This window comes from Passer domesticus, chromosome 7, assembly GCF_036417665.1.
Source record: "Passer domesticus isolate bPasDom1 chromosome 7, bPasDom1.hap1, whole genome shotgun sequence".
In the NCBI taxonomy this organism is placed as follows: Eukaryota; Metazoa; Chordata; class Aves; order Passeriformes; family Passeridae; genus Passer; species Passer domesticus.
Genome location: NC_087480.1, coordinates 8748460 through 8772398, shown reverse-complemented (window position 1 = coordinate 8772398; position 23939 = coordinate 8748460). Strand labels below are relative to the sequence as shown.

At 41.3% G+C, this 23939-nt stretch overlaps 1 protein-coding gene across 6 annotated transcripts in view; it reads left to right on the top strand.

Annotated features, from left to right (window-relative positions):
- The window catches only part of KIAA1210 (KIAA1210 ortholog), a 56823-nt gene extending 36823 nt beyond the window's left edge, over positions 1-20000 (top strand). For 5 of the 6 annotated variants that reach the window (XM_064426742.1, XM_064426744.1, XM_064426745.1 and 2 more), the window contains 10 exons: positions 2728-2896; positions 5664-5793; positions 8269-8427; positions 8979-9044; positions 10506-10718; positions 11199-11316; positions 12060-13655; positions 14413-14573; positions 15041-15140; positions 18191-20000. In XM_064426742.1, the coding sequence (XP_064282812.1) occupies positions 2728-2896; positions 5664-5793; positions 8269-8427; positions 8979-9044; positions 10506-10718; positions 11199-11316; positions 12060-13655; positions 14413-14573; positions 15041-15140; positions 18191-18363 (2885 nt within the window). In that variant the 3' untranslated portion in view covers positions 18364-20000. The remainder of the gene's footprint in view (positions 1-2727; positions 2897-5663; positions 5794-8268; positions 8428-8978; positions 9045-10505; positions 10719-11198; positions 11317-12059; positions 13656-14412; positions 14574-15040; positions 15141-18190) is intronic. The other variant, XM_064426741.1, reaches the window with a different exon arrangement.
- The last annotated feature ends 3939 nt before the right edge of the window (positions 20001-23939 follow it).

The window sequence follows — 23939 nt, the reverse complement described above, 5'->3', positions numbered from 1 at the left end:
TGGTGTGCAAAACCAGAGCACAGCTGTTCCCAGCAGGAAGCAAACAAGAGCATTGTCCTTCTGAGCCATGTCTCTTTTGCTAAGTGCTCCCTCACAGATCAGTCCCACAGTTTCCATCCGCATCCAGCACTAAGTGCCCATTAGTGATTTGATCTTTTTTTTATATAATAATATGGCAAGTGCCAGTCTCTGGAACTGCAGGGAAACTTACTGTCTTCTCATTCATCTGAGGCAGCTGAATGTTTGCAGCTGAGCAGAGCATGGTTGAAGAGGAGTTATTGCTGGAGGGGATGTACCCCACACACCAGCAATAAATTAGAGTCTAGAGGAGGCACTGAAGTGCCTGATGTGTCTGCATCAGATCCCCTCTGTTGCACAATGGTGCAAGTGTTGTCCCATGCCAGCTGGGGATTGCTCACTGGCAGTGTTTGGAAATCCTTTCTGTAGCCTCCATTCTACAGTTAGCACCACTTCTGATCTAGACAAGTATTTGGAGCAGTACCTTGGCAATGTTTGCTTTTGTGGCAAGACTTATGTCTGCTTCTCCCAAACATCCTTAGGAGCACTTGTTATTGTGTGGTGGGCTTTTTGGAGCGGATTTTGTTTCACTTTGGGTTTTGTTTTTTTTTTTTTTTTAAACTCTCCTGGTTCTCTGGAAATACCAGCATCTAATTAAGCTCATCAATAATGCCTGCACTGGAATCCAGCTGCTTTCTGTCTGTACAGCTGACAGTTCACCAGTGTACATGGCCAATGTATGTGTCCTTGTTCCTCATTTAGATAGCTTTTGAGTTGCAGAGCCCTTTGCCTGTCTCAAAGTTTACCATTTCATTCTTTGAGTCATTGACTATGTTAGCAGTCATTGCACAATTGATAATTTTGGGGAACTGCTTTCATTAAACTCATTAAGCTTTTGTTTTGCCTAAGATAAACCAGATCAGCTTTGACAAGTTTCCTGGAAGAATACCACACACACTGTCTGGTTGCTGATAGAAAGACAGGAATGGTCAGGATGTGTTTCCAAAGGCTCTGAAGCACACTCACCACGCTTGTTTTACTGGGGAGGCTCAGTGTGCTGGCTGTGTGACCTGTCTTCTCCTGCCACTTCTTGCTACAGGTGCAGCATGAACCTCATTGAGCCCTCTGGGAGTCTTAACAAACCCCAAACCCTTGGGATGAGCTCTGTTGGCTGGGCCACAGCAATACAACCTGTGTGTTTTCTGTGGCTGCCTCATTCACTCATTGCCTGATAAGCAGCAGTGGAAGATAACAAAACCTTCCAGTGACAAACCCTCCCTAAGAGCAGCCACGTCCCGTTGTTATTGTGGGACTGCAGTGAGAGCTCACCTTCCATGGTTTGAAAGATGCTTTGGTCTCAGAAGCAGCCCAGGTCACTTGGAGAGCAGCTGCAGGTCTGGGGTCTCTGCCCAGGGCAGCTGTGTCACCAGGCCCTGGGGACATCATGCCACCTCCTTGTGTGTCCTGACACGTGGTGCTGGCACTGGGCTGAGGAGCAGGGAGGAGACAGGGGGAGTAGATCTCAGTGTCATTGTTTGTTTCTCAAAGTGGCCACTGTGTGATGCAGCTGTGTGGTGGCAGTTTCAGCCCAGATAAGGCCCTTGGCAGAGATCCCTGCACGCACAGGGCACACGTTGAGACACAGCATCACCAACTAAATCATTGCTGGGAGAAGACAATAATTGTCTTGAGATAATGCCCTGCTTATGAAGGAATCCTCCAGCTGTGGGCATGTATTGTGCCAACTGCTGTAAAGTGTTAATTGAACAATGAAGCTGGCTCAGATATGCAATGATGTTATTGCTCTGAGTATGTATTTGAGTCAATCACAGGGGGCTTAGTACAATAGTTTGGCCCAAACCACTCAAAGTGACCCCTCAGTGTAAGGGTCAGGGGCAAAATGCAGGACTTGTGTGCTGAAAGAAAATATACATAAAAATGTTGAAGCATCTTAGCTCTTATTAAAAGATCAGTGATGTTTCATGGTGGTTTGGTTTGTTGTGTTGTGTTTTTTTTTTTTTTTTTTTTTTCCTTTTCATATTTTCGTTTGGACTATGGAAAATCTGAAACCAAATTAACAGTTTTCCAATGGTATTCTTAGGGCTGTTCTATTTGGGGCTTTCCTGCACGACAATGTCTTAATTTAAGTTTGCTTCTGTGTCCCTGGAGGAGATGTCGATTTTATTTTGGGACAGTTGTTTAATGTGGAAACAGATATTTTGGTTTGTAGTTTATTAATTCTTTTTCCAGTTTCAGTATTTTTGCCAACACTGAATGTCCTTCAGGTGTTGTCTCCTTAGAGCACTGAACGAAGAGTAAGCAGAACTAAACCAAACTAAGTGAAGAACATTCATACCTAAAGACATTGACAGCAATTTTTATTGAAAATACACCAAACATGATCACTGTTCAGTTGTAGATAGATACATTCTCTATATAAAGTTTATTTTTGTATAGGCTGGAACCTAGGTAGGCACCACTATTGTCAGCTTAGTGCCAGTGTTTCTTTATAGGAACCAAATGTAAGAATTGAAGCTTCACCTTTCACTGGGCTCCAGCACTGAATTATTTACAAAGGAGCTGACTGAAACTGAATGGGCTGCTCCGGCTTTGAGGCTTCCTCCAGAATTTAAGAGATAACATTACCCAAGCTAGGTAACACCACTAACTTTCATAAATTTTCTTTTTTTTTTTTTTTTCATGTTGCAGGAAAGAAAAAATCCAAATTTCAGACTTTCAAGAACTTCTTTGCCAAGAAGAAAAGGAAAGAACCTCCACCTCCCAGGGGAGAGAGTAATTTAAAACCTTGCCAGTCCAGCAGCGATGTCAGCATCGCTGTGCTCAACACTGCTGCACTTCATTCACCGAGGGAGGCTGGGTAAGCTGGCAGGGAAGGAAAATAAATAAAAGTGGACCTCTCGCAGCAGTAGGATGAAAGCATGAGTTGGCCCTTTGGGAGCAGCCTCTGTCCAAATTTGTGCAAAACAAGCCCTAATGCTGATGAAGGAATTCCAGGAATTTCCTCTTTCTTTGCTAGTGCTTGGAGAGTCAGCCTGGAAAGGAGAGGGAGAGCAGGGGTGATCCAAGCTCTTGGTCTGAGACTGCAGATAGCCCAGATTGCTTTGATTGTTTTTAGTGTTTGAAATCTAAAAGGAGGGTCTGATCAGCAGCAACCTTACACGAAGAGGATGATGGCTGAGTACTGCTAGTACAGAGAAGACGTGTGAAGCTGTGTGGGTGTTTGTCAGCATCACTGATGCCCTCTGTCGTGGCTGCAGTAAAGAGAAAAGTATTTCTGGTATATTGTCAGTGTTTGATTGCTTCTTTAACTTTCTTACCTGGCCCTTTAGGCACAGATAACAGCTGAAGGGTCCTGTTTTTGTGTCAGCCACCCCTGCAGGGCTGTGCGTGTGAGGTTTGCAAGCCCATGGGAGCATTTCTCAGCTCCCTGAACGGTGTTAGTGCACAAGGATGTCCTTTTCTCAGTGATAGGAGCTGTCAGCTTGCACTGCAAACACTGCTTCACTAATAATCTTTAGACCATCAAACTACACAACTACTGCCCTTAGAGTCCCATCATTTCCTCTGGCTTGGTGGGAAGCTTGAATTTCGATACACAGGAATGAATTGAGCATTTGTATGGGGAAATCAGTGTGGGCAGGCATTGGCTGAAACATCTGGGCTTTAGTTAGTGCATCTTTAGCTTCAGCAGAAATATGCATGTACATATAAATATACTGCCTGGAATTACAGAGGAATGTAGATTTGCACATAAAAGACTGATCTGTACTAAAGCTGCAGTTAATTCTATATTTAATCCTGTGCTTTTTTTGGTGACTGCCAGAAGAAAATACAGTAATTCTCTTGCCAACACATCTGATACATATTCAGAGAGAGAAAGAAAGACAGAGATCTTGTATTGGCAGTCTCAAGAACAAGGAGACCTCAGCCCTTATGGGTAAAGAATTCCCCAGATGGAAAGGCAAATACATCCTAATGTACACACATTCTTTGCAATAAATAAAATATGCCAGCTAATACTGAACATACATTGCAGTAAATAAAAGCTGCATGACTGTTTTTCCTAATGCAGTAAAATTGTGTCTTGCCCATATGGAATATCTCCCATGCTGAAAAGGACTATAAAATCAAACACAAAAGGATGGGATGGCTTCATTAATGAAGAAATAAGGCAAGTGCCTTGCTTGTGTGTAGAGCTGCTGTCCTGTAGACTAACACAGCCAATAACCATGATATATAATGGGAGGAAGCACAAACTCTGACCTGTGCTGTGAGAGAAACAGCTCTGATTGCCTTCAACACAACATAAACTTACAGAAAATTTATTTTGCCCTGCTGTGGGGCTGTGTATAGGTGTAGACTGACTGACTACACCTTTGGGGCAACAGAAGGGTTAGCCCAGCAGCTAGGGGAGGGGTCTCTGGAGGTGTAAAGAAGGGGGATGCAGGAGGAAAAAGGGGTTTTGTTTGGGGTTTTTTATGTAGTGCATTTACTTAATGAATGTTCAGTCTTTCTCGGCTTTATTCTAAATAAAGAGAGAATCTGTGGTTAGGCAAATAGCAGAGACCTCTTCTATTTTACTTCCTTGCAGAAGAGCTTTTACATACTGAATTTGTCTTGTCAGAGTTGTGTTCCTAATCATCCTCTGCTCCCCAGAGTCAAACTTTCAGAAGCAAAGCATTGCCTGTGCAGCATCTGAGCCAAGGAATCCTTGTAATTTGTATTTGTTAATAGTCTGGTGGCCAACAATGAGAAAATATTCTGTGATGTTTTCCAGTTTAAGACTAGGATGAAATCCTGGTAGAGGCTATCCTTGTTGTCTTTGGACAAAGTAATGTACAAATAGCACCTGCATGTGCTGGTGGAACTTGGTTAATAAATGATTTGGAGCCTTCTTTGTTGAGCACTCAGGTGCAAAATTTGGTCTGCATAAATTAATAGCCCAAGCCCAATCAATCTCAGTTAATTACAACTCAGTTAACAGCTGCTGTGGGAACTCATCATGGCTTCACTGGGCTGAACAGCCAATGAGCACAGAAACAGAGCAGGAATGTCTTACCTAGGCACTTTAACCTGGCCATTGATAGGTCTGTAACTCTAGCCATGGACACTTGTCCCATCTACATTTTTTAAACACTTGGGATCTGATCATATTTAGGATATGGGTGAATGCAACTGGTTTTATTGCTGGACATGAGAAGATTTGACATCTGACACACACCAGGCTGCAAAAGCTGTATCCTGAATGTCTCATGTTAGCCACATGCCACCAGAGGAGGGCAGGGGACTCCTGTTGTCCCTTTCTGCACCTTTCTTAGGGTGGTTTGCATCCACCTACCTCCTAACACGGGACCTAATCACACTGGACTCCCTCTCCAGGCAGCAAACTGACCTGTGTGTTCAATGCAGATGCTGAGTGCATTGCAAAGGGACATCTGCATTTGATCAAATGTGTTTCTCCTCTCTCCTGAGTTTAAAAGAAGCAAAGAGTGACTGTCTTAAACATGCACAAATCTGAAGTGAAGCATGATGCATCCCACTGTGGCCTCTTTGTCACCCTCTGCCCTGGTGTGGGGAATGTACCCAGTGCTCTGACCACCCATCCTTCCTTCCTTCCATTCCAGGCCCAAGGGCAGCATGGGAAACAAAGCCTTGTCCCATGACAGTGTCTTCATTTTTGAGTCTGCACCAGGAAATGTGACAGGTGACGTCTTGTCTCAGGAAAACATACCTGGAAGGGTGAAAACTTTACAGGTGAGAGCATCATCCCCCCATCAGTAGTGCTGCTTTTTGTCAGCTGTCTCCCAGGAAAGTCTGTCGCTTGATTCCTTTTGCTGTGTGCCTCAGGATTTTGCTGACTGAAGTGCCTAAAGCCAAATTTGCTACTTTTGGATCTACTCTGCCTCTTGGAAGCTGAATTTTTGAGCAGACCTGGTGCTTTGAGCCTTGCCCAGGTCTCTTAGTGTGTGATGTGAATCCAGTTCATGAACTCTTGGAAACTTTCTTTATTAAGTGTGTCCTCTTCCAATGGGATTTATGTTCTTTACTTCATAGCTACTGCTTTTGGGTTAAGGCCATTTATTTATACTGCAGTGTGTCCCTTACACTGTTATTATTTAAATATTATTTGTGTTACTCTTTTTGGCAGTTCTGGCTCAGATGTTTTCACTATACATGGTAGTGCCAGTGGCTGTGTAAGTGTGTAGGATGATGGATATGTCAGGATGCTCTGACAGCTTTATTTATATCATTATTCTTTTGATTTCTGTCAGCAAAAGACACTGTATTCTGCTGGGTCATTTCCTTCTTCCAAGGCAATACTGAACCCTCCTTGACAGCTCCCTTATGAACTGTTGATTATATTAATTGCATGTCACTAACTGCCCAGCTTGGAATACTCAGATAAAAGTTTAAGGTTTTTCCAGAGACTGAATACAAATGGTTGATAAAGGAGCCAAAGGTCATTGAAATTCCTCCTTTGCTCAGTGTGAGCTTCATGTTGCAAAAGATAATTGAGTCACATGTTAAGTAATAGAAGATGCACAGAGGGACTTGTTCCTCTCTAAGGCTGCAACATGGGCAAAGCTATTTTTGTATAACTAAAGGAGTAGCAGAAGAAAACATGTTTGTATATTACAGAACATTGTTAGGGGGAAAAAGCTCTTTTCATGCTGTTTGCAGTCCACTGTGCCCTCTCCCCATCCATCATCCTCCACAGTAATGTAATACTGCCAGCACTATTTTTGTAGCTCTGACAGACAGGCTTTTTCTGTGAGCTTGACTCTTGTCAGAATAAAAGCCAAGCACTAATAAAAGCAGTTACTTTCTTAGCAATGTAAATTAACTTCCACCAGTAGAAGACAGAATGCAAATTCAGTTTCCCCCACACCACTTTGCTGTCTGCATGTAATAAATTTAATAAATCTAAGACAGGAAGTTGTGAAAAGAGACCAAAGCAAAATTGACTTTCTGTCTTTTCCTTCCCATTAAGTGCACACTTATATTGCATGCCTTGTGCTGCCCACATATCACAGCATTGCAATATATTGCCCATAAATTGCAAAAGGAAGCTGTTTGAACTGGGCTCTGGTGTTCCAGACATCGTGCTACCCTGTGTGGCAGCTAGATCTATAGGAATTACATTGCAAATGAACCTTGCTGAATAAGAATTGCAGCTTTTTAGGTCTATTTTACAGAGGTGTAAATGACTGCATAGATTGCAGGAAAACACAAAACTAGGTTTAAAATTACCCAATATGGTTTAATAAGAAAAAAAAAAACAAAAAAAAACAAAAAAACAAAAAACAACCAAAAACAACCCAGAAAAAGCAAGTCTGCATGTTTATCTTGGGAATATTCTGTTGAGATGTTTTCAGTTGAAGGACAAAGTTTGTGTTCAGACCTTGTTTCTATTCCAGCTTTGTCACAGCTGACAGACTTAAGCCAAGAATTTTAGTAATGGTGTTTCCTGAGATCTGAACATTTTTAGTTTGAGGGAACATCTGGCTGCTTGTGAGTTTGAAGACTTTGTTGTATTTTTCTAGGGTCAGGGCCGGCCAGAGCATTCTTTTGTGCAATCCTGGAAAAGAATCCCCAACTCCTTTACAAACCAAGTTGTTCCTGGCTGCTGTTACCATTCTTGCTGTAGACACGACCAGGATGTGATGGTGGGGGAAATTAACAAGCAATTAATTAGGGTGGACCAGAAATGAAATTAATATGGTATTGTATAAAAATTGTGACTCAGCTGCTTGTGTGGGAGAGGGTTGTAACAAGCTCTCAAATTTGGAAGGGCTTTGTGAGGGAAAGGTGACTACGTAAACCTGGGATTGGGAATGCTGACTGACAATACTTTGTGTGACTAAATACCTAAATTTATGTGACTAAATAGTTAAATCTAGAATTTTGAAAGTTTTAAATTTAAATTGAGTTAAACTGTAGTAAATTTTCTGGAATGGTGAGATTCCTGTCTTCTTTTGTTAAATAACTGAATAAAACCGATTTTCATTTTTAATTTTAATTTTATACCAACACCAGTTTTTAATGATGGGTCCTTGATGAATGCAGCCGGATAAAATTTTATTAATGGCTCTTTTCTATAAATTGTTACTTCAAGTTTTTCTGTTAACTAGAAGATTCTGTATATTTAATAGGAGCATGTGGGTCACAATGTCCAGAACATCTTTAAATTGTACCAATGAAAGTTTATATTCTATATTTCAATCACAGCTTCAGCTGCAGCAGAATGTCAAACTTGGATCACCTCCTCTTGTTATAACTGGGAAAAAACTGGAAGATGCAGGTGCTGTTTCTGAAGATGATGGCTTACCTAGAAGCCCTCCTGAAATTTCAACCCTTCATGAAGTTCTGACAGATTCGCCAAACAAGGTATAATTGCCCATGTGTACAGAAAAGAGAAAATCTGCCTAGGGAAGGGGAAGACCATTTTGTTTGTTTGTACATGATAGTAGAGATCAGTTAGAAGCAGAAGAAATTTCCTAGATGGATTGTGGACTTTTCACTCTGAGGTATACCTAGAAATTGACCCTGCAGATACCCTTTCTGGGTGCAATTTTCCATGCTTGTCTGTAGACCAGGACTCTGACCTCTATCATTAGCAAATGCATGATTTCAGACTTCAGTGAACTTGTGAGAATTTGTAAATGTGATGATTTGAAAACAATGACCCAAAATAACTTTATAAAATATACTGCCTCCTATGGTCAGCCTTCCTGGAACTTCCCAATGCAGGAGAAATCTCCCCTGCTTTATGTTGGATGCCAATGAAGAAATTAAACCTACTGTGTAAGGCAGGGACCAGTGACCCTTCCTTTCTTTTTCCTCTTGTGTGTTCTCATAATTAGCACTGGATATCCAGCTCAAGGTAATTCAGTGTGATACTTCCCTTGACTTACCCTCTTCCTCATTTTATCCCACAGTCCTCCAACCCTGTTCAGCGTCATAGCTCTTTGAGTTTAGGCGGGACAGACAGTGAAGATGAACAGGTAAATAGCTCCTTTTCCTGCTAATAAACTTCCCTGAGATGGCATATGTGGAGTCTGTATGGAGCCAGTATTTTTTTTTTTTTTTTTTTAAATTTATTCTGGGTACAGTGTATCCTAGGAAACAATTCTTTAAGAGTCCAGAGCGAGGCAAATGATACTTAAAATGTACCTCTCAGGGTTTTCAATAAAAAAATAAAGACAGTCAGAAATCTATTGGTAAGTGGGTTGTATGAACAGCACAGAGGCAGCTCTGTGACAGAGTGTGAATCTATAAAGTTACACAAAACATTGGACCAGGCAAAGCACTTCAATTCTGCTCCCATGTCCCAGGGCCCCCTTACCAAATAATCACAGCTTCCCATCAGCAGTGGCTTGTGAGCAGTGCCCCAGATCTCTCTTATCATGGGAAATGATTGCAGGACCAGCCTTTCCTGATGGCAGGTATTCCACAGGAAAGGGTGTGTTTTAATTTGCAATTTTCTTTGGATGATAAATGACCATGAGAAGCAGCAGGTTCTGCTCTCAACACAGTCCTTGACCAGATTGGAAAAATTTGCAGAGGTCATACTTTTTGATGCACCTTGACAGTTTTTGTAGATGAGATGTGAAGATGTTTTCATGATTTTTAAAACTTCACCAGCATACATATTTGAAATGCTGTGTTATATCCTAAGCTTAAACAAAACTAAACTGCAAATGCCAGGCACAGTGCAATGGCTGAGTGTCACCCAGCTTTATGAATGAAGCTTGTTTGGCACATCTGGGACATTTTGCAAGTGTTCCAGAATGTTTGGTCTGCATTTCAAAACAGCAGCAAAACCACTCAAACGTCATGTTTAGGGGGCTTTTGTACAAACATTTCTGCAAACCCTTTATTTTGATTGCACTATCCTAGGTTACTGCTGCTAGGTTATTGCTGTGAGGATGAGATTCATCACTGTCTGGAAGATGGTTCTGATATTCTGAAAATAATTTGATTTTCCTGGAAGTAGATATTGAAAGAGAAAAGCGGCTGTGGCAGCTTTCTTAGGGATAACAAGGAGCAAGCATCCGTGCTATTTCTGTGGCTTTTAAATAATGTATTTCTGCGGTGGGTCACGTTACTGGGGTGAGAGGCAGCCGTACAAACGGCAGCAGTGTCTCCTGCTGGTGTGTGCATCAACTGCAGAGGGGTTTGCAGAGGAGAGCTGGGGTGGGGACGGGCTGAGCCTCTCCCTGCGGCACAGACAGGTATTTCTTCTTCTGTGTTATGTACAGCTGAACACACAGAACCGAGCAATCTCTCTGCAGAGATGGCTTTAGCCATGCATTTTAAAATGAGGATTTATGGCCGAAACTACAGCCATTTAAAGCTTCTGAAATGGAATGAGCTAACAAAGGAAATGTTCCAGAGATGTGGGGAAGTAAAGCAAAATACACACATGATATATAAATACAATATCTTGTATTTCTGTTTTACAGATACCTTCTGGAGCTTCCTCCAGGCCCATCAGTCCTTTATCCTCTGCCACTCAGGGGACCCCCATCTCACGAGGCAGCAGCTTCCTTCCTGTCGATTTTACCACCCCTGCCAGTCCCCTTGGCTGCCTGGACACCTCAGCAGCCAGGCACAGGATTGCCATCAACCCTCGGAAACAGAGAGGCTTTACCAACAAGCATCAGCTGCCCCTCCAGGTGGGTGTTTTCTGCAAAAGAATCACTGGGCAGGAGGAAATTACTGTGAGTTTTTAATTATTGTTTTAAATATTTTAATTTCTTTTTTCTTTCCTATCCATGTTTACATCTTCCATTGGAAGAATGGAAGACACCTCTTTTGCACCAACCAACCAAACAAAAAAGACTCTGGAAACTTCAGTGTCATGGAAACTGAAGAAAAATGCAATTTTTGGTTTTCATTATTTAGCCAAAAATTGTGGGTTATGCTTCATTTGTAAAAACACTTCTGGTGTTTGAAAAGCTCAATGTCAGTTTTAAAGAGGCCTACATCTATTTTTACAAATCTAGTTCTTGACTGGAATAGTACATTTCTCACAGTGTTGGTAAATTACAGGAGGGAGGTTTTGTTTCTATGATTTGAGTATTCATAGAAATGCATGTGTATAAACTACAATTTTTGTGCATGATTCTTTAATTAAAGCATCTTCACTTCTTTAGGTGGAACAGCTGGAAAATGAAACTTGTCTTCCTGCAACTCCAGAAAGGAAGGGAAATTCAATAGATTTACTTGAGAGTGACAAACATAAAAGCGATTGGGAAGGTAAAGAAGACACAGGTATTGCTACTTTGGGTGCTTGAACTCTTCTGCATAACACTGACAAGAACTGTCTGAATTGTTAGTCCTTCCAAACTAGGCATCTTTTGGTTCTATAACATAAAACCAATCCTGCTGAATTGCTGTGATGGAAAAAGTCAAGTACACTCAACAAAATGATGCTGATGGTGAACTTTGAGGGCAGCACTAAAAAAACCCAAGAGCTGAAAGCACCATGTTCAGAAGCACATGTCCTACACAGCTGGCTGGACCTCAGTGTGTGAAACTGAGTTCCTTGACACTCAGGAAAACCTTAACCACAGCATTATATCTTGTGTGTGTCAGGTAGCTTTGATTGGCTTCTGTTTACTGGATCTTCATTTGCCACTCACCCAGAGAGAATTTTCCCAGTCATTGTAGATGGCTGTTCTAGGCACAGATGCAGAAATGTCTAGAGAAATTTGGCCAGTAGTCTTACAGCTAAGGGTATGCACAGGAAACAACTAAACAGCAACTCATGTGTACACCTGAAACAGACAGCAATTTTCAGTCACTCCCTGGATTAGGTACGTTCAAACTAAAATTTATTAGTCTCTCACTTGGACTGTCCATTTCTAAATAGGCTCTGAACAAGCTTATTTATCAGTCAGCAGTGCCCAGACATGGGGCATTCCTGTTAAAGGAGTGCACTCTCTGGGCATGCATACAGATGGTGTCTGAATTGTAACCTTTACGTGCACACTCTTTTCCTCTGTTTAATATAGGATTATCAGCCCAGGTGGGACACTGTGCAAAGGGAGGTGGTTTTAAGGAGACACCAGCTGTAAAAACTCCCACTGATGCTGCCCCTGAATCCTGTGATTCCACACCTGTGGCAGAAGACCCCTGTGCTTTGCTGCAAGGGGATGGGTGCCTGCCTGGTGTGGGCCGTCACAAAGGAGCCACACTTCTCCTGAGGCCTGAGCCTTCCCCAGTGAGCCTGCAAGAACACCACAGTGCCAGAGTGCTGTATCCTGCAGAGGGGTCTGCTGAGGAATCAAAAACACATCCTCAAAGGACCAGTGCTGAAGTACCTGCACTTCCAGAGTTGCAGCAACTTGAAGGAGAAGCTGCTGGGTCTCCAGACATACCAGCAGCTGACTTGTTTAGCAGTGGTGTGGAAACAGTGGGCATGGATATATTGCCAGATGTTGCACCAAGTTCCTCAGTAAATTCTGTGGATCCAAACATTAAAGCCCAGGAAAAGGGGGATCCACTGTTTAGTGGAAAGGAAGAACTCTGCTTTGGTGCTACTGGGAATCACTCCAGCCATGCTGTTTCAGATACTGCACTGAGCACTCCACGAGCTGCAGCAGCTGTCTCAGAGTCGTGTTCTGACATCAAGATAGTGGCTGATTTGAGGTCTGAAAAGAGTTCAGTAGCAAAAAATGACAAAGAAACTTGTGAAATTATGGAATTTCAGTTATCCAGGGATGGTGTAGAAAAAAAAATAGACACTGCTGCATCTGTCTCAGAAGCAGTTTGTGTGGTACCTTGCAGTCAGCTGGAAGTATGTTTTAAAGCAGAAATTGTTCCTGTTTCAAAGGGTAACCAAGGCAGTCAAAAGGCCAACACATCATGTGTTTCTGAAAAACTTTCCATTGGGTGTCTTGCCTCTTCAAGTCTGGCTGGCTTGAAGAGTAATATATCTTCTGATGCTGACAGTAAGGAGCACCAGGTAAGCACTACAGCTTCTCACAGAAAAACAGCAGAAGGCAGTCAATCATCAGATGAAAATGTAAAAAGTCCACTGAAGACTGCTTCTGCTAAACCAGTCAGATTTACCATTGCACCAGCATGGCAAAGATCTCTCTCAGGGGGTTCAAATTCAAAGGAAGATTCCTACTCCAGAAGTTCTCCAACATCCCCCATAAGACCAGAGTTCTTTGAAGGAATGACAAAAGAACCTGCACGATTTGATGCAATTATGCAGGAATCAGCAAAAACCAATGCAGACAGATTTGATCGAGATTGTAAGGACAGAGATCTGCACTTGAATTCTTTTATGGAGTGGGCTGACCATGAAACACAAAACTTTGAGAGCCCATTTGGGGTCCGACTAAGAAGAACATCATCTTTACTAAAATACCAGACTGAAAGCCATGTAGAGCCTCCAAAGCTGATCCCCTCAGCTGCTCCAGTTGCTTCTTCTGCTTCAGTCAAGGAGGATCAGAAACTGATGGGCACTGGGAAGACATCTCCAAGCCTTCCTGTCAACACAAAATCAGTTGTTAAAAAAACAGATCTCCTAGAAGACAAAAATCCTACCAAGGCAAGATCAGAAGAAGTGGCAAAGAAGCAAAATGGCTATAAACCTTCAGGTATTTAAGCTGTATTTGTATCCAAATATTGTAGAAAGCTGTGATCATGTACAGAGCCTTGGCAGAGTGGCACAAAAAAAGAATTAAAAATAATCTTGGCTAAGAACCAAATTCAGCCTTGAGGTCATCACCACTATAATTTAATTGGCTTGATGATTTGGCCAGTCAAGAGAATTCCTGGCTTATCTTAATGAAGGGTGTGTTCCAGCAAGAAGAACAACAGAGTAATAGCTTAAATGCCTCTGAAAAAATTCTGGTATGAGGTGTTTGGAATTTCAACACAGATTTTTAAAACTTGCTGCAGTTTTAGTTAAAAATTCAGACTGCAGCTGCTCAAACATTAACTAGGAGTTGCATTATGTGAGATTATTTTTTTAACAATTATTTAATTTAAAATATTTTAAAAGTGACAAGGAAGCCTGTATTTTATTGCCTACATAAAAAAAAAACCTTACTGTAGTAGTACTTATTTAATCTGCCATGGATGGATGTTGTTTCAAAGGCAAAATCCAGTTCACAGTGATCTCAGTGGGACATCTACCATTGACTTAGACAGAAGCACAGTTGAGTCAAAAACTGGAGAATAAACAGAAAAAAAAAAAGTTATTGCCAAGGACAAAATCATCAGGGAAGGTAATTTTATCTCCATTATGTTCAAAGGCTATTACAGATGCTGAAGGATTTAAAATGTGAAGCACTAGCTTTAGGCTGACTTGACCTAAATCCCTTCTTAACTTCAAAAATGCTTATTTTGTAGAAAAAGTCTCTCCATATTTGGAAACTGCTTCCTCTGAACCAGCTTGGGTCTCCATGGCAAAGCTGAAACAAAAGGGTTTCCAGGACCATCCTCTTGCCAAAGAACATAAAGATGAAGACAAAGCTTTCACCAAAGTGGATCAGGGGGAGGTAGAGTGCCAGGTAATGTTGCATGGGTGTGAATCCTGCCCCAGGTCACCGGGGCACTTCTGCAAACTGTTCAATATTGTCTTCATGGCAGGTGTGTTCTGAGCACTACTCAAAGGGAGCTTTGCAGGCCAGGCCTCCAAAACACTGAGACAGACAAGTGAGGCAAGCAAGCAAATGCCTGGGACTGGACTGTCACAGGGATTTGTTTCACAGCTGGATTTTCCTATATGTTCCTTTGCACTGCTCAAACCTGAACTTTTTCAGAGCTTTCTTATTGCCCAGGGCATATTTATGTAGCTGCTTTGAGTTGCATTAGCTTCCTCCCTGCCTTCTCCCTCCCTCCTACAGGATGTTCCCAACCATCCTTGCCTGGCTTTGCTGCCTTTCCACATGCAGGTTTGAGAGGTTGCCAGGGTAAGTTTTGTGAGTGCCCATGGCTGGCAGTCAGTTGCATTCTTTTTTCTCTCCTCACACTGCAGCCAGGGATGTGTGCTAGTGAGGACACGCTGAAGAAGAACATGCCTTCCAGCTCTCAGGACAGGAAAACACAAATGAAGACTGGTGTGTCTGCAGCAGCAGGTATTCTTTTTCTTTACATAGTGGCTACAGTTTGCACCAGTAAGTGGTGTGGGTGGCAGGGGATGGGGGAAGAGACACACCATTTTTATAATCAGCACACTTTATATAAGGCCTATTCAGACCATGGTTTTTGTATAAGTCAACATAATGGCTTGTTTGCTCAGCAGAGAAAGCAAGTGAGGAACTCTTATCTCCACTGCCAGTTCATGAAATGGCATATAAACAGTCTGGTGATTTATTACTGGCCAAGATCAGTACTAAAGAATAGCAGTTGAAGTTGGAGAGTGTCCAGAAGAGAGCAGCAAAAAAGGTCAGGTCTTCTAGATCTCCAGTCAGCCAGGAAATGCTGATAGGAGTAGAGTTGTTTAGTCTAGAAAAGACAACTAAATTCTCTGCAGAGGGCAAGACTACTCTTTATGGCCAGCATGAACTTAAAATGCACCAGGGGATGTTTAGCTTAGATGTTAGGAAATACTTTTTAACAATAAGAGCAGTGAGGTGCAGAAGAGCGTGGCTTGCATATGGAGAGTGTGCAGTTTCCATGGCCGGATGTGTTGAATAGATAAACATGTATCAAGAATAATTTATGTAGAGTCAGTTTCACCCTCAGGTGAACACGGAGGCTGGGTGGCCCCTCTCCTGAACACTTAGCAATGTTTCTCTGTATTAAAGATGCAGGGGAAGAGTGTGACTCACTTGGTGACTCACATTATTACCTCTTCCAAGGCTTCTGCTGGGCTGCAGCTTCTCCCTCCCTGCTTACCCAGCGTGGTGCCAAGCCTCAGTGCCATGCTCCAGCTAGACTCAGAGAAGCCAGTCCTTCAGCTGTGAAAGCATACTGTGCTAGCTGAAAGCTATTGATTGCAGATCCTGCCTAGGTAGGTAAGAAATGCACCCCTGTGCCAGACCTGTGGCATTTCCATTGCAGATTCCTGCAGCTGACACAGGAAGAAATGCTGTCTGGAAAGAGTCCGTGTACCTGGCTCCTTTCTTTCCCTGTGTAATCCAGCAGCACCCAGAGCTGTTGTACTAGAGGTATTTGGCAGTACCTCTGTGCTGCTCCCTGTAGTAGTTATTGCTAGAGCTGTTAGCCATTTCTGAATCTACAGGCTCTACAAAATTAGCTTTCTCCCTTACCACAGCAGGTGACTGGCTCAGGGTGTTTGCACCAACACAGAAGCTCTGATGTTGGTTGCAGCTAATTTTGTGTGTGTGTGTATGTGTGATTAAAATACCACACCTTCTAAAAAGGATTCTGCTACAGCCCTGCCTTGTCTTGTGGTTTTAGGTGCAAAGTGAGAGATGGAACATAAACAGGCTGATTTTTGCTCAGATGAGGTCTTCCTTTGAAAGGCTGACTGGATTTCTGTACATTGCATCATCCTAAGCTTGGAAGCCCAGCCGCCTTTGGTCAAAATTCAGAACTTCACAAATTGCTCTCCACTCGTCTTTGTGGTGCTTACAGCAGAATTACAAGTTTTTGTGGGTCACCTCTTCCCCAGAATTGGCCTGGTTTCCTGACATCCAGTGACTGTTTCCTTGTCTCCAGAGGTAGCATTTATAGGCATATTCTGGTGTCCCACGACTTGAGCATCACTAAAAGCTCTGACTAGTGCTGATGATTAAGGAAAACACTGCTCTTCTGCTGCTCAGAAATGCAGGCCCTATTGTTTAGGAAATGTTCAGCACTATCTGCACATGAGTAGGAAATTTGGAATCCCAAATGTAAACTCTTCTCTTCCCTGGTTTGGTTCCCATTAGCCCAACCAGGGCTTTGTCTAGTTGAAAGTGCTGGTGGTAGAAAGGATGTAGAGTTAATATCCAGAGGAGTTACTTATTTGGATTGTTGTGCTTATTACAAAGAAGGTTCTCTCCCAAAATGGGAAAATTAATTTTCAAAATCAAAATTCCAGTAACACTTGAATTCCTACCTCATCTTATACTTGTGAAAATTTCTTGTGTATGCAGAGCTGCAGCCTGTTCAATGGACAGTATCCTACCTCCAGTATTCTTAAGTATAGTTTGCCTCCTGCAAGAACTATCAACCAGCCAGAACTTTTAAAAGACCAGAGACTTCCTGAGTGAAAATGGGAACTGCTTTAGCTCTGCTCATGGAGTGTGACTAATGGAGCTGATGGATATTTTCAATTAATATCAGTGCAAGCAAGATCAAGCTTCTTTTACCTAACATGGCTTAGACATTAATTTTGAAAAATTAATTTAAACAAGGTGAATGGAGCAGGCCTTTTCTAAATAGGAACTCAAAGCCATCAAAGAAGAATTATCTGTGTTCCTTCATCCTTTGTGGGTATGACAGGCCTCTGTTAGGCTGCATCAAGAACACCTAGTACCATCAAAATCCTACCACCATAGCTTCCAAGTGAAAGTACATAAAGCAGCGGTTTGATTCCTACCTGCTATTTAATAATATTGCTGCAGCAATGTTTGTGTTGGCAGTGAAGACTAAAAGAAATCTTTAAGTCTTCTCAGTATTGGAAAACATAAACTTTTAGCTCCACAGCAAGCCTGGGGTAATCCTTATCCTGCAGCTATTTTGTTTCTGCTTTCCTGCATACTCAGAAGTCTTATTCCTAGATTTTCTTGCTCTCACAGAGCATAATTAGCTTGTGGAGCTCCTTGCTGTGCAGTTTAATAGAAATCAAGAGTTTGAAAAATTAAGAGATTAATTAACCAAGAATCTGAATTAGATATAATAGTCTGTAGTCTTCATATGCTTGAAGAATTTTGAAAAATGTCCTTCATTTATCTGGGTTTAGACACTTGCTGTTCAGACTGAGGAGACCATTTTTTATGGACACGTTACTCATTGCTTAGTATCAATTTTCCTGTTGCAAGAGCTGGTCCTCACATTGTTGTGGACCAGAGAGTGCCAGCAATAGCCAATTAATAATTCTTTTGTCTTATTGGTGAGTCACAAGCATTTTGGTCTGTAAAAGAGTTTCTTTTGAGAGAAGAAAATATTATTGGCAGAAATTGATTTTTTAACTCTCTAGACTTCTGATGAGTGATGTGTATTTTCTCATGGGCAGGTAAAGTTGGACCAATTTCTCAGGAAGCATCCGTGGTTCCTGCTGTTGAAAAGGAAGCAAGGCACTCCTCTAACCTGCCAATGACACCCTGCAGTCCTGCTGAACCACCCTGGCTGTCCCTGGCCAAGAAGAAAGCCAAAGCATGGAGTGAAATGCCCCAGATCGTACAATAGCAAATGACATGACCATCCTTCTTTGCATTGCCAATAGCTGTGTTAACTCCACTTAATCCCTTCTTTACTGTGACCATTTCTTTTCTTTCCAGAAATAGGAGCCTTAAAACTTTTGATCAGACTGTTGTATATAAAGACATAATGAAGAAATGCCATTGTGGGCTTAATCTGATGTATGAGGAAGCTGAGCATTCCCTACTACCAGACACTAGGAAAATTTTGTTCATTTTTATATGCTTACACATCTGATGGTGATGTTCTGAAAAGACATGCTTCAGGCTTTTGAAACATTTCTCTAGCAAAATATGTTTTTAAAGTATCTTTTAAAGAAACTTGTTCTTTTAAAAAGACTGTACAGTGTTTTGTAGGGTTTGGCTTTGAGATAAGAAATTAACGTATGCTTTAAAATATTCACAATGCTGGGCACTGACACACCGTGAGTCATGGACACTGATGTCATCACACTTCTTTCTCTAGAGCTCTAGGCTGGGCAGCCTGACTCTGCTTCAGATTGTTAATGATCTGTTTTGTGATAACTGCAAGATCTTAACACACCTGAGTTGGAGGGTTCTGGCTTTTGTGTGATTTGAGGCCTCAGTGCTGTTGGACTTGTGCTTGCTCACAGATCCCCACTGGAATGGCCCAGAGCTGCACACCATTCTCTCCCATGCACTGGACAGCCACCACACTGTAGCATGTGTCTGCTTTTAGTTATACCTGTAAAAATCTGGGTAAATTAAACATTCTACATAGTTTCTTTAACTATGGCAATAGTGATTTTTTAAAAAGATTCCTCAGCTGATTGTCTCTCTTAAAGAGTATGTTGGGGGGAGAACTTGCTCCTTGGAAAGGCATCTTCTTTTCAAGAAATGCCACCCTCCATGTTCATAAGGATGTATATTTACTCAGTTGTATGTAGTGTTAGTCATAAAAGGGGCATCTGGTTTCCTTCTTGTCTCATCAGTCTTTAACCATTAACTCAACATCAGTCTGAGAATGTGCAGCTGGAGCAGGGCCTGGCCTTGCAGTCACTCAAACTCACAAAAGTTTTGCTGTTGACTTTGAAGGCTGCAGACATTTGAAAAATAAGCTTTGTGAAATAATGTTGGTAGGTTAAGAGACAGTGGCACTTACTGGTGCTTCCAGTTCTTGCAGAATTGCACGTCTATGTAGTTTTTGTTTACAGCCAGTGCAAAATTTGAAGTCTGATTGACTGGTTTTAGCTGGAAAGTTGGTCAGAATTTTTAAAGGAAAATATTATCTATTGATAGGATTAACTGCAAACCAAAGAAAATTGGTTTCAGATCAGCTCAAGCAAGACTTTAATCTTCCAGTTTTGGCCTGAATTTAATATGTAGTTTTTGCAATTTGAAAACAGTATTAACTAGGAGCTAGACTGTGATATATTTTTTTTTAAAGGTGAAAACTTACTTGCCCAGGAAGGCTCAGAATCTATAGATACTATTTATTCTGGACTAACACCAGAACAGAATTTCACTTGATAAGGAAACAAGGAGTGGCTTGGTAATTGATGCCTATTTTGTAACTTCTTTTTCTCAGCTTTAGGAAGCATATATTTCCTTACAAAGAACTGAAACTTTTGAGTGTAATGTAAAAGAATTTAATCAGCTTTGATTCCTGGAGTTTTGTACAGCTGTCATCCCACCACAAGCTTACTGACCCTGTATAAAATAGAGGCCTTTCTTTATTTAGCAAACTCTCTTCTCATTCTGTTAATGTGGATTGTGATTCTTCACCCAAAGCACTGCAATGGATCTATAATCTCTCTTTCCCTGTGTTTACTTTTGATCTTAATATTATTCCTGTCTTTTATGTTTAGTGTATATATGTTTTTGTAATCCTTGTCTTGAAGGAACCCCTTTTGTATTCCATTCCCCTGTTTGGTTTACTATTAAATGCTGTTGCCAGTGATGATGATATCATTTCTGGGAAGAGGGATGGATGGCCCTCATTCATTCAGGAAGAAATAAAAAGAGGTCTTTGGTCAATATTGACTCTGGATAAACTGCATAGATTTTGCTTTGGGGTCATTTTGTGTGACTTAAGACTGATCAACACAGCTGGTCAGACTAAGGAACTTTTCTAAATCTAAGTTTAAGACATCATGAGAGTGCTGATGGCTCTCCTGTTGCTCTGGAGTTATTGCTCCTTCAGTGAAGGGTTGGTTTGAGGGCATGGTCATAGGAAGCCTTGAAAATAGCTGTTTGTGTGTATGCAAAGAAGCTGCTCTAGGAGATTTTTGGAGTGCTTTAACAAAGAAGGAAAATGCTAGAGAATCATGCGATGTATATTTGAAATTCACTTGCATTCTGAATTTCTGCAGTTAATGTTTTCAAGTATCTCTGCAACTAAGAGAAAAAAAAGCATGAGAAACTAAGAGAAAAAGAAAAATCATCAAGACTGAGTCTCATGTAATCAAGGAGGTTAGAAGATGGGATTATTAGATAAATGTTGAAAGATCAGTGATTTATTGTTGCATTTACAGAAGTTGGTAACTCTATTAGCATGGTTTTGAATTCTTGTTCCAGTGTAGTTTTTAGGTGTTCAGTGAGTAAAAATAACTAATATAATAAACTCATTTTGGGTGATTTTTTCCTAGACACAGTCACTGTTTAAAAAAAATAAGCTGTATTGAAGTGCAGAGTTCGTTGCAGAATGCACTGTGAGGTTTTGTGGAATCTGTAGTGGAGGATGCAGGAAGCTGTCTCTGAATTCCCTGTGCCTCTGACTTGGCTCTGTGTGACAGCAGAGGGTGCTGGTGCCATCCCTGAGCAGCGCAGGGGGAGGATTTTGGTGAATGTTTGCACTGTTCCAGGGAGAGGAAAGCACTAAACACCAGCCTTCTCATGTAGAACTTCTGATAGAGAGGGGCCCCAAATGTATTATGTTATGTCTTCTTAAGGGCTGTTGTCTAAAATAAAAGATATAATTTGTTTTGAAGTATTACAGTAGAAACTCTCAGCTCAGAAAAGCTGCAGCTCCTGAGTGTGTGCCACCTGCTCTCCTAAGTGCTTTTCAGATCAATACAGGAAGGAAATTAGCCTGTGAGGGTACTCTGTCCTTTAGAACTGTTCCTGGAAGAGGATAGAGCTGAAGGATGCAGGTAATGAAAGATGTGATTAGCAGCCCAATAAAAAAGGCAAACCTTTCTCTTTGTCTTTTCCTCCAGTGTTTGATAACCGACCTACAATTTTCTTAGAGATTTATCCTGGTTATAAGATTTGACAAATTTGTCACATCAGTCATCACCAAAATATTAGTAAAGATGACGTGGAACCTCTTGGGGAATCTGACCTTGATTTGCTTGCTGTACTATAGAAGTCTGTCTCCTATATGTTGTCAGAAAATATTGCACCCAATTTGTTGCAGGCTACAACCTGGGATAGTTCTTGGTGCAGAGGTTCACTGAAACCTCTGCCATTGAAAACAGCTTTCTATGTCTTTTATGGAAATAGGCAGATGAAATAAACTGTAATTCTGGTTTGGAACACAAACCCATTAATCTGCCCAGAACAAAAATGTTACTCGGGTATTTCCAGCTGGGTAGTTGAAGGGGCATGGCTTGATGAGGAGTGAAAGTTCAGCAGGAGAAATGAAAGGCTTAGAGTGGGAAGCTGCAATTCAAATTACCCTTCCATAGTGGGATTGATCTAAGCCCAAGGAAGGGCACCGAAAGCAATCTCTAAATAGTGATTTTTCCTGCATTTCTCTCTGCATGTAAGGGATACCACTGCTCATTGCTTTGAGCCACATTAAGGAGGTGAGCACCATGACTGTGGTGCAAATCAAAACCTGGTGTAGCTGCTGATCAAGTCCACAGCAGAGCAGCACTTTAAAAGGAATTGCTGTATGATCTGTGTATTAAAAATGCAACTTCTCAGGAGTGAACTAAGCCAAACGTTAGCAGCTTCCTCTGACTGGAGGGGCAGATTATTGACTATGGAAAATGTGAGATGCTATTTTTATTCTCATTGTGCTAGGAGTGATTTAAAAAGAAGCTATTTTAATAGCTGTTTATTTTTTAGAGGCAGTTCAAAGAAGAAGAATCTAGAGGCAGATTATCTAAACAGGATTATTAACTGTCAAGTCTTGGACTGATCTGTAAGCCAAGTTAGCCACTAAAGAAGAAGCAGGTAAGGAAATGGGTGAAGCACAGAATATTTAATTTATATAATTGTGTTTTATGTAGAAATAGAGGAAGAGATTGATTGACATAAATAACCTACATGGAAAAGGTTGTTTGGTAGCTGGAAGCCTCATTCCAGCCTTTCTTCTCTCTGCCTCAGAATATACTTCCCTCTCTAAGCATTCTTACTTTTCATTTGGGGGATAAAACCCAATTTTTACTTAACCTGTTTTGTAGTCAGTCCAATTTTTACTTAACCTGTTTTGTAGTCAGTCCTATTTTATGGAATTTGGATGAAAAGCTGACAAATGCAAGATCACTTGTCAATGCTGGCAATCCTTGTTCAAAGTTCATCCTAATCTATGTGGTTAAGCTAATACTTCATTGCATTTTCTCTATGATACCATTCTGACTCCAAATTAGTTTTTGATTTACAGGTATTTTTCCAACACAGAAGGGTGGGATTAACTGCTTTAAAATTAGAGCCTTTCCACACTACTTAGGAATATGTTTCTGTGGCACTGAGGTAACTTCTTCCAAGTTACACAATAAATTCCCTGTAGCAACTGCAGCAATGTATGGGAAAAGGTCGAAGTCCTGAGGCTGTGTTGTGTTTCCATAGAGTTGAAATTCCATGCAGCAGCCTCCCCTGATGGTGTCACAGCAGTGCAGAGAGCTGACAGAGCAGCAGGGGATGCTGCTGGGTGGCTCCTCGGGGTGGCACTCAGGCTGTGCTCAGTGTCACTGGTGACCTGGGCAAGGGGCTAAAGTGACCTGCACTGGGCAGCACTGCAGGGGTGACTTGCACCCCAAAGGTGCAAATTTACCAGTTGTGCCCGTGGGATGAAATAACTGCACTGGACTTTGTGAGGTCTAGAAATATGTTTTATTCATACAGGAGTAAATAAAGTGACATTTCTGTCACGGCTAGATGTACAAATTAGGATATATCTACATTAAACTAGAGCTGTGTTTTAAACATAAGGGGCATTTACTCAGTTTGGATCCTGAGTCATGCATATTTCAAAGAGGAGGAATAAATATATGTTTTAGTACAGCATTCAATTCGTAAAGGGAGTTCTGCCCAAAGATGAGTGACCTCATCTGTAGTTGCATGAAAAAAATCAGAACAGAGCCTCATTTTGTGGGGGTTTTTCTTCCACTTTGAGAGAACAATTTATTACATAAGCATCCTTAGTGTAATGATCCCTATAAAAAAAATAATTGTCTCCTTACTTTGCATTGTTTATAAAATAAGAGCTTTGGCTGTGAGATGTACTTCATCCTGTGGTAGAATAATCACAAAATAATTGAGTGCAAAATGCTAGAAAAGTCAATATCAGTTCCTATTTGCTATTTATTTAATAATTTCAGAGGATTACTTTCTACTAATTCTGTACCACTAGTACCAAATTCTGCAAGGTACTTC